Raw genomic sequence first — 14,392 nt, 5'->3', positions numbered from 1 at the left:
CAATATTCCTCCATACTGGTCGTCCAATGTATTCCAAGTGTCCTGAGTGGGTAGCATCCAGAATTTACTCGAAAGGAAGTCATTTAGAATGTTTTTAGAGCATAAACAGTAGTGTATAGGATTTCCTGAAAGCGCGCACATGCGCGTTCACGAGGCTACGGAAGCCGGCAGACCAAACCAGATGAAAGTGCGCATTCAGCGTCTGCTCTTCCAATAATGCAAGCGTAGAAGAAGAAATGTGCCGTTTACCTGTGCAAAGAAAGAAACAACGAAAGAAAAATGTCTGAGGACTTCAGTGTTGAGGAAGAGCATGAGTTCTTTGCCGAGCTGAATGCGCTGGTTTGGTCTGCCGGCTTCCGTAGCGTCGGGATCGCGCAGGTGCGCGCTTTCAGGAAATCCTATACACTACTGTTTATGCTCTAAAAACATTCTAAATGACTTCGTTTCGAGTAAATTCTGGATGCTAGCCACTCAGGAAACTTGAAATACATTGGACGAGCAGTATGGAGGAATATTGAAACGTTTTTTGTGGACTTTTATGGACCTTTCTGCCTCGGGCGCTGGGCACCTCCATTATTTGAATGTCAGCAGACAGCAAGAAGCCTCCCAGATCTCCAGATGCATTTGAGATATCAAAAAAGTACTCCAGGGTGTTGTTCAGCATGGGGGTGAGTTATGGGCGTAGGTTTGCATAGGGACCATAGGGACATGTCCCTACCAAAATTGTGGACCGACCTAATTGTCCCTACCAAAAATTGCATGTGAACAACATGCAAACATTTTTCTCTTGCAGCTCCTCCGCCTGGTAGCTGCAGCTGCCTGGTCTTTCCTGTACATTTTACATAGCATCGCATCAACTGTGCTGCAATGTTTAACTCCACTCTGATTGTTCCACCTTAAGTTCCTCCTTCTCTCTATCTGATTGCTTGTTTTCTAGTCTCTATGTGTGCGCGCGCGCTTGGAGCGCAAAATAATAATAATAAAAAAAAATGACGCTAGAATACGGCGGTTACCAAAATTAATATTAGGCTACGAAACTAGTCCCAATTTAAAAACTAAATGTAATCTACGCTAGAACAGGTGAAAGCTGCTGATTGTAGTTCTGCAAAGAAGCAGGAGAGGGTTTGGATTTGATGAACTTTAGAAATGAAAGTAACCAACGTTAGGATTTCTTTATAAAACTAAATATTCTGAGTCAGACAGGGGTTCAGAAAACTGCTGGTAAAATGAACAAAGACTGTAAACTATCAACATTTCTGATTCCCTTTTATCAATATTTCCTTTCTATTAATGTTTTCATTTTTGATGGCAGTTCAGGTATAAATAACAGGTGTTATTTCTTTTGTAGAACATAACAACATGAGAAGGATGCTAAAGATCTTCTATTTTTTGTTTTTCACATTTAAATAGTGCTATTTAATTACCGGTAACTTCTACTTCTAGAAATAGGATAAAGACAAACAGAGGAACTACTTACATTGATTCTCTTTTTCTAGATTTCCACACGGTCCATAAGTAAATTAGTGCACACATTAGTGTCTGGTAAATAATGCTTGAATCTGGCTGTTTATTTTGGATATTATTACATTACAGATAGGATAGTGCTATATTGTCTTTTATAATTGTTAAAAGTGATTTTATATTTGAATTAACTTAGGCTCATTCTTAGTGTTGTGTTTGTAGATGATGCCACTAAAAAAGAAAATAGACATAAGGAGCTATTTAAACAGCCAGACAATAAGCAATATAGGATGATGAAAGGTTTTGTTACATTTAAACCTTTACAATTAAAAACCCACTTGTATAATAGAAACATTATATGATTGTAGGAAACACAGATATAATTCTGCAGGGCAGCCTCGGGGTTAGGGTGGCCAGATGTCCGGCTTTAGGGCGGACAGTCCGGATTTTCATTGCACTGTCCGGCGTCCGGCGCTGCACCCAGCCGGACGTGTATTTGTCCTCCTTTACCCCCAGATTCCACATACTCCGTCAGCGCTCCGCCCCGCTCACGTACGGAGTACTTGTCTGTCATGTAAATCAATGAGAGCTGTTCCACATCCTCCGCTCGTCACCGCCCACGTACGTCTTCTCCGTCCTTCACCGTCAAAATACGGAGCTGAGCTATTTTTTGCTCCCCTCCGGTCCGTCCAGATCAAGACCCACTATTGCAATCGCACCAAACAGAAAAAAGAATGTAGAGAAGACCCGGTTTGTCAAATTAAATTATAGTAAAAACAGATCGGTATCTAGAAATTAGAGCATAGTTTGTATATATTCCCAAAAACTAAGAGCAATTAATTAAATAATTGGATGCAGACTATTGGTGCTTCAACAGACCAGGAAGAAGTTGTGAGATTCTAGAGTGAATCTCACAACTTTAAAAGAAAATTCTTATTGCAGGAATGGATGAAGAGATGATGAGTTTGGAAGCAGAGAATAAACAGAGTTCATACAAACTATGTATGATCCTAGTTATCCCTGTTACAAAAATCGGCAACAGAAAATATTTGGGCAGAAACTGAACATCTGCTGGATGATGATGGGGATTTTTTTAATATGTCAGATTCAATTAAGCGTTCACAGGTTTTATACAGGAATGAGGAGCTCTAATTTAATGCTCTTTTAATGCTATTAGAAATAATTTTAATGCCATCAACAAGTATCATGTACACAAGTTATTAGTTTACATGAAATAAGGAGCTGTAAGCACAGTTCCATGACTCAAGTTTTTATATATATATATATATATATATATATATATATATATATATATATATATATATATATATATATATATATATATATATATATATATATATATATATATATATATATGGATAGATAGATAGATAGATAGATATGGATAGATAGATAGATAGATATGGATAGATAGATATATAGATAGATATGGATAGATAGAGAACATGGTGAAATCATCTTTACTCTCGACAGGCTGCAGCCATGTCATGAATTCCTCTTTTCCAGCCACTTTTTGCAGTTTGCATCGTCCTATACAACTGCTTTATGATCAATTGCAGCAGTTCTGCGCAAATTAATTGTGTTAAAAAAATTGTCACTTTTTAAACACCACAATGTATTAAATAAATACAAATGCTGGGAACCAATTCTTTTTTACATTTCTTTAATATTTTGTTCTATTCAGCTACACAAGCATCCTCTTTAAACTACTAAGAATTGTGCTATAAATGTGACTTTACCCGATTCTTATGTACACCTTAGTAATTTATTGATATGCCGCACAATGTCCTCCTTTTTGGTGCTATAGAAATGGCCACCCTACTCGGGGTGAAGCAGCTGCCCTTCAGTGCTGTATTATGAAAGAAATGTGTTTGGAATGTTACCATAAAATTAGGGCTGCAACTAATGATTATTTTGCAAATTGATTAATCCGTTGATTATTTTTTTGATTAATCGATTAATAATCAGATAGACAAAGGTTCCTTAAAGAAGATTTTTTTACTAAATTAAACAAGGTGAAACATGCATTTTTTTTGCATAGGACCAATGACATCAGACCAATGAAAATGAAAACCAATAGTGTCCCTACCAAAGTTGAAATCAAAGCTACGCCCTTGGGGTGAGTAGAAAATGAAGGCTAATCATGTTTTGGGTGTACTATTCCTTTAAACAGGTGATGTCTTCTTTATCAGCTCCTTATCCCCCTCCCTGTCTGATGTTAAATTGTTAGCCTTCCCTAACTGTCTGTTATTGTCTTAGATTTTATAATATAGGTCTGTAAATTGTAGAAACACTCAGTTATTTTTCAACCACACCTTAAAAAGGTGGTTGACAGGTGTAGTTTTTAAGATGCTGCCTTATCTTTACAATTAAATCTGAGTTCAGGAACATTTTATAGGTGTCAGCAAACACCATCCAGCACCAAAATGATCTCTGTTCTCTCCAGAACTGACAGATTGTTTCTGTCATTTACATGTGGTGCAGGATGAGGATTATATGTTGTCTGTTTGAAACTGTGGCGTCTCTGGCGTGCAGACGTCAGACAAACTAAACTGCATCTCATTAGTTCATATGTCTGTCTTGATGCGCCTCCTCATGATGTCACCCCAAGAGCAGCCGTGCTGAGTTAATTAAAGCCACCGTTTGGGTTACCTCTCTGTGACATTTATCAAATGGGAGGGACCCCACTGCTGCATGTTCTCTGTTGCGCTGGAAGGGGAATGGGGCCTGTTTAAACACATCGCTCATAAAAGCGTGCAGGTCAGAGTCAGGGTTGACTGCAGCTCCAAACCTGCTCTGTTCTTTCACACGCTCTTTCAGAATAAAGCCTCATTAAAATTTAATTAACTTCACATGTTAGGATTTAATTGCTGTTTTAATAATAGCCAAGTGATTTGATTCCTTCTCTCTAAAGAGAGTTACTGCTGGAGTTACCATGAAACCACTGTGATTGCATGATTACATTGCTGCCATCATGATTGCAACAAATCATGTAGTAATAAGAGTTATAAGAAAATGAAAAAAGTTTTAGAAAATTGACCTTATCAAGCCTTAAAACAGTGACTTTGCTTTAAATTAAGTTAATATGTTTAAATCTGCTCTGTCTTCAGGGAATATATAATGATTTAAATTTCAAAAATGTCTTTTATTTTCTTTCCATTAAAAGTTATTGCTCTGAGCACCACTTACACCAGATGTCACCATCTCATCTAATAGACAAATTACATATTCAGTGTTTAGACTGTTTTCACACCTATTTCTACTGGAATTTGAAGTCTGTTCTCCCATGTTGGTTCATGGAATAGTATAGGAGATGTTGATACGGTATCAATTATAGATAGTAGATACAGTTCAAGATTTTTAAATTAAGGATTGTCTTATAGTCAATATCCTGACTGCTGTAAATATCACTTTTTCTCATAAAATACTGGATTAGTCAATCCTGATTCACCATGAAGATTTTGATTTAAAACATTATGGAGATTGATGCTGACACTTGGGACTCAAACTCATTGTCATGTTGGCATTCAGTTGTTATTTACATCACAGCTGTTGGCTGTTTATGTTTGTAAACTTTTCATATGTAGATGCAACATAATTCCCTCCCTTCTTTCACAAATTGGTCTGGTAAACACAGATTGCCTTTATCCTTACCTATAAATTGAATATGTATGATACATACACCCATTAAATGAAGCTTAAGCGAAAATTCAGTGTGGAAGAGTCTTATCAGCTTCACCTGGACCACCTGTGATGTCCGTCGCTCAAGCTTTAGCCAATCAACGTCGGGACCGCACCTCCAAAGCCAATCGTATTTCAAGATCCCCTTCATTGAGCTCCTGGCCTAGCTTCTCCATGTACGCAAACTTTCACCCCCCTCCTCCCTCATGCTCAGACTATTCTCAGTCCCATTCACCCTCTGGTTTATTCCCCCACCAGTGTCTGGGCTCCGGGGGAAGACTACTCTAATCCTTTTCCTACTGTAGGTTATCATCCAAGCAAATGTCGATTCCCAGCATCAAAGTCTTCTGCCGGGGCCGGAGCGCCAACGAACTTATTTCATTCGTTTTAATAAAACTTGTCTAATAGCATCCTTTCTCTGTGTGAGTCTTGCAGATTGAAATGCAGCTACTGTATATCTAATAATTTATGTTCTGAGTCCGTGGTGGTTTTGGCAAACCGCCTGCTCCAAGATGATAAGAAGAGTTTTAAAAAAAAGATGAAAAAAAATAAAATAAAATAAACTTTTACAAAATTAAAATAAATATACAAATATACATTAATATACACTCAAATTTGTTGATGAATGCATGCTTTTCAATATTTAAATAAAATAGCAATGTGGCCTATTGGGTACAAAATGTCTTAAAGGGCAAAGTTAGTAAATCTTTATATATGTAACTTTGTTAAATAATAATTATAGACTATGAGATACATTACAACAATTGTAAAAACTAAAAGGACATTGCTTTAATATTTTTGAGATATAAGGCTTGTTTCTATGGTCTATAGTCTTTATAATAAAAATAAAAGTTAAAATAAAGTTATTCTTGGGATTACTATTTCAATTTTTGTATATGATTCAGGAATAGCACATATTTTCAAATTGTTTTAAAAGATAAAATTGAATTATTTAACATTTAGAACTTGAGTAAAAGTGGTAAAACCATAGTGAAAATCAAAACTTTAACGTTAAAAAGAGATAGGTGCAAATGACCAATCAGTGATGGTGTCTGTGCCAGTGAATAATCATCATAGTAATATTATTTATTATTAAGTCTTAGGTACAGGGGTCATAACATGTATATCTGCTTCTGTCTCCTTGAACCCCAGTCGGCCTCGGCAAATGGCCGCTCACACTGAGCCTGTTTCTGCTGGAGGTTCCTTCCTGTTAAAAGGGAGTTTTTCCTCTCCACTGTCGCTACAAGCATGCTTAGTGTGAGGGATTGCCTTCGAGACAATGAGTCGATGTAATCAACTGGTTTTCTTTAGATAGAAAACTTTGAATCAATTTGATTGTATGATCTGGTGAACTGTAAAGTGCCTTGAGATGGTGCTATAGAAATAAACTGAATTGAATTGAAACAACAGTACCTGTAGAACTGGTCTTGAATTGCCCATGAGCTGGGCAAGGCTAGTGCTAGTTACTGAGTGGGTATTTTAGCTGCTGTTAAGAGTTAATTGGAGACGAAATAAGCACTGGTGTTTCAGAAGAACTGTGGTCCTCAAAATAGGTTTATCTATTTACTATCAGATGATTTTGACCGCAAGGTTAATGTTTTCAACACATTCAGGGGAAAGAGAAATGTGTGTTATCCATGGTGATGCTGAACTCTGGTCCTAACTTCAATGAATTGTTTAGCAGGTCTAGTTTTTGTTTAAATGCTTCAAAGTACCACAGAGATTTTTTTTTTAAAAGTTCTTTATAGTGAAGTGAATGTGGCAAATCCTCTCTCTGACACCTTCTTATTTTGTCCTCCTCTCAAAATCCCTTCAGTTGTGAAAGCATTTCCCAAAGGTGTCAGCCAAGCCATTTACTGCTGCTTACCTGTTTAATCTAATTTTCTCCGTGTGGATGCACATGCCAAAATACATGCAGACTTAAAAACACTCTCTACCAGTGCCAGCTCACGCGCTTTAGTTTTGAACAAGTTGGCTTTTTTAAGTTGCTTTTTATGACATGAAGAAAGTATTTTATGTAGCATAACAAGCAGTAACTTATGTAATTCTCCTCTCATCATACAAGCTTTTACAATACGTCTTGGACTCATATTTTGCCTGGCTTTGAAGACTATATTTAGGTCATTTACTTTTCTCTCTTCTTTTAGGTTGGATCGCGATCCTGGGGGCCCTTTGGCTTTTGGTTCTAGCTGACATCCAGGACTTTGAGATTATCCTTCACCGGGTGGAGTGGGCCACTCTGCTGTTCTTCGCTGGCCTCTTTGTATTGATGGAGGTACTTGGCACGCAGCCCTTATTTTTGCAACATACATTTGGAAGCAAGTTTCCATCTTGTCCAAAATAATTACAAAAGACAAAGATGGGACTTTAGACCAATACTGAACAGTGCACCCTGTTAAGGTGTGACAGTCTCCTTTGGAAAACGGCTTCACAAGATAATAAAAGAAACACTTTTAAAAGAAAGCTGAGCTGTATTGACAGCATACTTGGGTGTGACCTAAATCCAGTTTGGCAGCAAGCTCACATTGTGAAAAGTAATTACCTATTTCTTCACCTATGAGCCATGCAGCAAAAGGATTGAAAAAAGGACTGCTTTGTCTCCACAGTGAGATCTGTGTTGTCTCTGTCTTTTGACTCTTGGGCACAAATGTGGCTGAAACTGTTTGTTGGAATCATTGAGGTCTGTATAGTGTTAGACAAGCAAATCCCATAAGGACTACCTACCCGCATGTGGCTATATATATAGAATTCTCAGTGTCAGGTATGATAACAGGAATGCATTTATCTCTGTGTGCTAAATGACTGCTAAATAGAAGCCAAATTGCTTTTCTTCTCTTTCCTCCCACCTCTAAGTAATTTTCTCCTGAATTTTTTTCTCCTGATTATTGATCTCCTTTTCATTTTTCAGGCTTTAGCCCAGCTGCAGCTTATCGACTATATTGGAGAGCAGACAGCGCTGCTGATAAAAGTGAGTCCTTTCTTTGATTCGCAGCCTCAGCCATCATCGCTCAGGTATCTGCTCGGCTGGCATAACTGATAATTGGGCACAGGTGACTTGATATTGCGTTTTATGCATATTGATCCTCTGGCTTTGCGCAGCTTTGAATTCAATTATTTTGTTTACGTCTTATTCCTGCCGGTGGTTGCTGAGGTCTCTGGTAATTCTCACCCATATTTTTTCCCCTGGGCATGGTGTGAGCGAGTTGTGTCTTGGCTGAGAATTGAACCAGTAATAGGTACGTCAGCTTATGTTTAGACACCAGTCCTGTCTGAGTCCAATAATCACACATGACAGGTGGTGGGTTATTGTGGATCCCTAACTTGCTGGGTTTCCCAAATGATGGACATGATGCTGGGTAGAGCTGCACGACCTTTTTGTCTTGACACAGGTAGGGGAAATGGAAGATATGGTTTCCTTTACTGGTTGAGGGGTAGAGGATGAAGAGAAAAGATGAGAATTTTATACTGAAACATTAAAGCTGAATAGCTACTAATGCAACAAAGGAAGGATATAGCAAACATTAAGAAATAATCAAAAATCACTCTATCATTCAATTTTACATTCAGTGCTGTTAAAAAAAGTGTTTGCCCACCTGCTTTCATGTCACACATTTATCAGATGATTTAATAGATTGTAATACATTTTATTCAGAGAAAATATCCAAATCAATGTGCCTCTTGGTGGAATAAGTAATTGCCCACTATGACGTCTTTTCTAGGTTGCTTTTGCACATCTAATTTTGTTCTCCTCAAAGTACAGAATGAAACACCAGACCTCGTCTTTTTTCCCCAATTACCTCTTCATGTCTAACTTCAACCTCCAAAGGACTTCTAAATTTAGTGCAGAAGTAGAGCAAACCTGATCACTGTAGATGTCGTTTTTTACGTCAGATTTCTACACAGTTTGGAAAGTTTAGTGCTGCTTCTAAGCTGTGCATAATTGATGCATTGGGTCTTAGATAGTTACTTTAGATCGGTTAAAACTACAAAGCAGGTGACCAGAGTTTGAATCCTGGTTGAGTCAGGAAGGACAAGCAGAGAGAAAACTTTTCAAAATTAGATGTCTGGTAGATGTTGAAAAAAATGCTAGCTCTGCTGTTTCTATTTGAGCTTTCAGGGGACCAAAACTAAATGTGCAAAGGCGCAAAGAAAAGATGTCATATAACGTGTCTTTGGGCAGTGATCAGATTTGGATTTGTTCTTGGTTTAGTTCTTTTGGAGGTCTGAATGAGACTCATGGTAGATGTTGGGATAAAGACGGCATCCGGCCCTTCACTGCACCATTAGGCCTGAAAATGCAACCTAGAAAAGACGTTGTATAGACGTGTCTTTGATAAGTTGGTATATTAACAAAATAAAATGAATAATCTGCACCTGTATTGAATGTTTTCTTAATGTCCAAAAAATGGCAAATCCAGCCTTTAAACATCGACCTCATGCGTATGACATGTAGACATAATAAGTCATCGATCGACAGATCCAACATATACACGTCCATCAGACTTCTTATGTTTAGTGGGGCCGTTGTTTGCTAGCATTATCAACATTGCAAAGAGTTCCAATTCAGCCACATTTGCGAGTGTTTATGTAAAGCTAGCCTGTTTCAGTCCACTCCGTGGCTTCTTACTTAGATTAATGCCTGTTTTGTACTTTCATGAATCATTTATAGTTTAGTTGTTGTCGTGCTTTGGGTCACGGCCCTTGTGTCATATCCCAGCAGTGCTAGAGGTTATGGTCGGGACGAGATGGCCGGATATTCTCCTTCAAGATTTTTCCACTGAAAAGCTGAATTCATGGTTCCATCAATTTAGCAAGTCAGCCCGAGTCCTAATGCACCAAAACAACCCCAAACCATGACACTACCACCACCATGTTTAAAATGCTATGTTGCTTTTAATGTAAGATGTAATTGAAGAATAACTTTCTTCACAGAATATTCCCAGAGGTTTTTGTATAAATCAAGATGTTTTTAGATAACTGCATAACTATCTATTGTTCTCAGAAATAACTTTTTTTTGTTTAAAGAGAAACTGGGTGCCAAGTTTCCTCATCCTCAATGTTCTGGGTTTTCTCTCTCTGTGGATAATTCTTGCTCTGCTGCTCTTTAGAGCAGTCATAAACATAGCAGTTTCCTCGCTGATGGATGTAGATTCATCTGTTTTTCTGTTCCTGAACTTCTGTAGCTTCTCTACCTTTTTCACTGCAATATTAGACGGTTGTGTAATATTACAGTGTTTCAGGCTCTCAGCATTAAATTGAATCAGATTACATGCAGAGCTCTCCTGACAAAAGCCAAACCGTGTACCGTGGCACTGTAATCAAACTCCACTTCAGAGATTATTCACATTTGGTGTGTTTTATCAAGGTCACAGTTTGACCGATGCAGAGATTAGTACTGCTTATCCACTGCTATGAATGTCTTTGCACCCAGGCGGTACCGGAGGACCAGCGCTTGGCCTTGGCCATTGTCCTTGTGATGTGGGTCTCGGCTCTGGCCTCCTCTCTCATCGACAACATCCCCTTCACTGCCACCATGGTAGGCCTAGTCAAAGTAATGTCTCTACTGAAGAAAAAGAGCAAGTCTGTTAAATGGGAAACCTAGTTTGATATTATTTGACTTAGAAATAGGAACGTTTTGGGCAAAGAAATACATGAAATTTCAAAGGTTATTAAATGTTATAAGATAGTTTAACCTTGGAGTGTTTTTGTCTACTTTTTTTAAAAACTTGCATCACTTAAAGTAATTCACAAGGGACCTATCCCACCTTTTTTCTCATATTACCTAGGAAACAGCTTCTGTGTCTTTTTCAGAGAGAAAATTCAAAGGTCCATTAGGTATTGTTGGAAGAATATTTCCAAGGATACTGGCAACATCTAATAAGAAAGTTCTGAAGCATTTTATGTGAACACTGTGCCTTTCTGTAAAGCCTGCTTCGCTTTTCTGACCAACTATTTTAGACAAAATTATTTGTCATTTTTATTTTTTATAAAATAGTACCGTCTTAATAAAACATTTGTGCAATGTTACCAAATTAAAGCTGAGGTCAACTTAAATCCAAGACACCTTTATCTGAATGCTCCAAGCTCTATAATGAAATTAATCAGAGAAACATTGTTGATGCTAAGTACACAAAGCCATATTTATTTTAATGGAGAAGAAAGATTTTTAAAGGCCTTGATTTAATTTCTTAACCAGAAAACACTGATGGCAAGAGGTCAAGAGGCACAGCAAAATGTCTCATCTTGGTTTTAAGATTTTAGTGAAAGGAAAGCAAGGTTATCTCTGTAACAGTAATTAATTATCTTATTCACTCTCTAAAGGTTCAGACAACTGATTTACTTTGATGTACTTACAGATGTACTCTGTTGCCGTTTAATCATCCCAGAGTAAATAAAATGCATAAAATGTAGCCTTCTTTCAGATCATAGAGACACAACAGCTTTGTTAAGATCCATGTGTATTTTAGGGATTTTAAATGTACCTTTTTTCTTCCCAGATTCCAGTTCTCATCAACCTGAGTCAGGATGCAGATGTGAACCTGCCTGTAAAACCTCTCATCTATGCTCTTGCCATGGGGGCCTGCCTTGGTGGTGAGTTTTTAGGCCTTTAATGGAAATAGGGCGTATTTGTTTTGGGGTGAAATACTATAACAGCCATCAACACAGAGCAAGGGACTTTACAGTTAAAGCCCTTCCTCGAAGGTGTAGATTTATAAGGATGGCTTGTGGCATCTTGCGCTTTAGGGAACAGCCACGGTTTCAGCAGCTGTGTCTCTCCCCTGGGAAGGCTGGATTCGGTTCTATTTTTTGTCATTTTCCAAAGAGCAGGCGGGCTCAAGGTCCTGAAAGTGAAGCTTCTTCAGGCTCTGCTAGATGCAGCGTTCAGCACTTCATCGCAGTGTTGCTTTGTTAGGGCGGGAAGGACACAGACAGAAGGAGCTGTCAGTGTTTCTGTTTAATCAACTGCAGTTTGACAGATTTTTATTGAATTGTTGTCAGGTTCCCCGCCCACACAAGCGACTATTGAGTCCCCAGCACTAAAACCCTCCATCCATATGCTCATTGTCAGAAAAAGGTAGTATATGTGATAATCATGCTCACTGACAAAATCTTTTTTTTTTTTTTTTTACATTACCCTTCTTAGAGGTGTATCAGTGTGAAAGCATGTTTTTCCTCTGCCTATTTGTGAGATTAAATATTTAGAATGTGCCTTTTCTTGGCCTAATAGGAGTGAGTTAAGAGAAATCCTGTACTAGTCTCTATGCTGTAATGTTTAAGGTAAGGATGACAGAAAGTAGTTGCCTTCTTACTCTAGACAAGAGTGAAATATAGATAAAATGCCCTCTATGGTGCTTAAGCCTCCTTTGTGGCATGAACAGGATGACTGCTGTTTTGAGAAGCTCCATCTGGCCAATAAAAGATATATTAACCCTTTAAAGCCCGATCCAAGAATAAAACAAAACAGAAAATTACTTAAGTCCTTATTTGGCCTTTTAACAAAATATTTTTGATATTAATAATTTATTACTATGCGATAAGTCAGGATTATTTTTTGTGTATTTTTTGTGTACTGGCTGTTATCAGGTATATCTGATTGTGTACAATAAGATTTTGAGCAAAGTTTTTACTATTAAATTATGCAAAAGGTGTCAGACGCAAAACATTTCAGAAACCGTATGTATCAAATTCATTTGGCATTGCAGGGTTAACCTACTGTAACAGGAAATGTCCTTGTTGAACTGAAGTTGTTTTTGCTCCAAATTTTCGAATGAGAGAAAGTTCTTTATGCAGGGGATGGGGTGGTTCCATTGGGGTATAGATGTGTGTGCTGGGCTTGCCCCAGTTAGAGCTTTTCTCTCCGTCTACGGACGTAAAATAAATCTGTAGTTTTGCAAAAATTGCCTCTGCCTCAGCTTCCGAAATCCATAATCAGTATAGCATGTTTCCATTGCATCTAGCCCAGTCCAAGGCTCACGTAAAAGTTATGCCTTAGGGCAGGGGTGTTAAAGTCCAGTCCTCAAGAGCTTCTATCCTGCAACTTTTTGATGCACCCCATTTTTAACACACCTGCATCAAATGAGTGGCTCGTTACTACGCCTCTGCTGGGCTAAATGAGGGGAGTGAGCCTTTAGATTCAGGTGTGTTGGAGAAGTTACAGGTGGTAGCTCTTGAAGACTAGACTTGAGCACCCCTGCCTTAGGGCCAAGTGCAAGTGTGGGGGCCCCATGAAATAAGTAATTTAGTTTTTTTTTGTATGCAGTATGACTGATATATAAATACAGTAACAAAAATACTTAATTTATTGATAGAATTATGCATTTTTTAATTAAAAATATCTTAACTGATGTAGATGTTTTATTTATAAATGAAAAGAAATATGCAGGTGTAGTGACCAATAGTTCTGTCATCAGCAAATAAAAATGTAGTTTATAATTGCAGAGTTGCATAATATATCATGATGTAGCCTAATCAAATGGACATTTGTTTCCATGTAAAACAAATGTAGTCATTTAGTAAAAAACTAGATTTGAATAACAGCTGACTGATTGTGCAAAACTTACGTCAGTATGAAGAACTCGGAAAATGTGTTTATACCTGAGACAAGATTAGAAAATGGTGAAGGCAAATTTTTTTCCTCCAACGATTTAGAAACTAATTTGTTCATAAAAAGTTCTTGCATGAAGCCCATTGATTCCATCAAAACCTACATGATAAGTCAAATTTGCTGCTGCTCACATACACAAACCAATTGGCTTCTGGAATACCAGGCGAAGGCTTGAAGTGTGTTTGGATGAACCAATGTGAGGCTTAAAAAATAACAACAAAAAACTGTCCAAGTATGGTGGTGGCGGCATTATGCTCTGAGGCTGTGAATCAGTTTATTTTAGTTAAAGTTCTGCATCACTACAACAAACCTGGAGGAAAAGTCCAAAATGAGACTTGGAGGAGGGCAGAGGAATGAACATGTCTGCTTATTTGATGTCTTTTCCAAATAAGGGATATTTATAAGATGCATCCCATATTGTGTTGTTTATGAACTGAAAAATGCTTTCATAATCTTAATCCATTTCCAAAAGACTTCAAAAATAGATCAAACAATAAAAAGATGATGCATTGCCAGCACCTGTCTTTACCGAATGACATTTAAAAAGAAAGCTCTTAGAAAAATAATTTTCCATTTTGTTTAATAATTGCAACATTAAAAACGCTCTTCCTGCTTCCTTCCTTT

The 14,392-nt window shown here is 37.7% G+C and overlaps 1 protein-coding gene across 1 annotated transcript in view; it reads left to right on the top strand.

The window, feature by feature from the left end:
• oca2 (oculocutaneous albinism II) overlaps positions 1-14,392 on the top strand; it is a 70,000-nt gene that overhangs the window by 42,756 nt on the left and 12,852 nt on the right. The window contains exons 17-20 of the mRNA XM_038269236.1: positions 7,311-7,438; positions 8,072-8,131; positions 10,595-10,699; positions 11,661-11,754. Coding sequence (XP_038125164.1) covers positions 7,311-7,438; positions 8,072-8,131; positions 10,595-10,699; positions 11,661-11,754 — 387 coding nt within the window. The remainder of the gene's footprint in view (positions 1-7,310; positions 7,439-8,071; positions 8,132-10,594; positions 10,700-11,660; positions 11,755-14,392) is intronic.

The sequence above is a fragment of the Cyprinodon tularosa genome, unplaced genomic scaffold (genome assembly GCF_016077235.1).
Source record: "Cyprinodon tularosa strain WSP-4 unplaced genomic scaffold, ASM1607723v1 ctg725, whole genome shotgun sequence".
NCBI lineage: Eukaryota > Metazoa > Chordata > Actinopteri > Cyprinodontiformes > Cyprinodontidae > Cyprinodon > Cyprinodon tularosa.
Note: the sequence above shows the minus strand (reverse complement) of the source record. Positions and strands in the feature narration are given on the sequence as shown.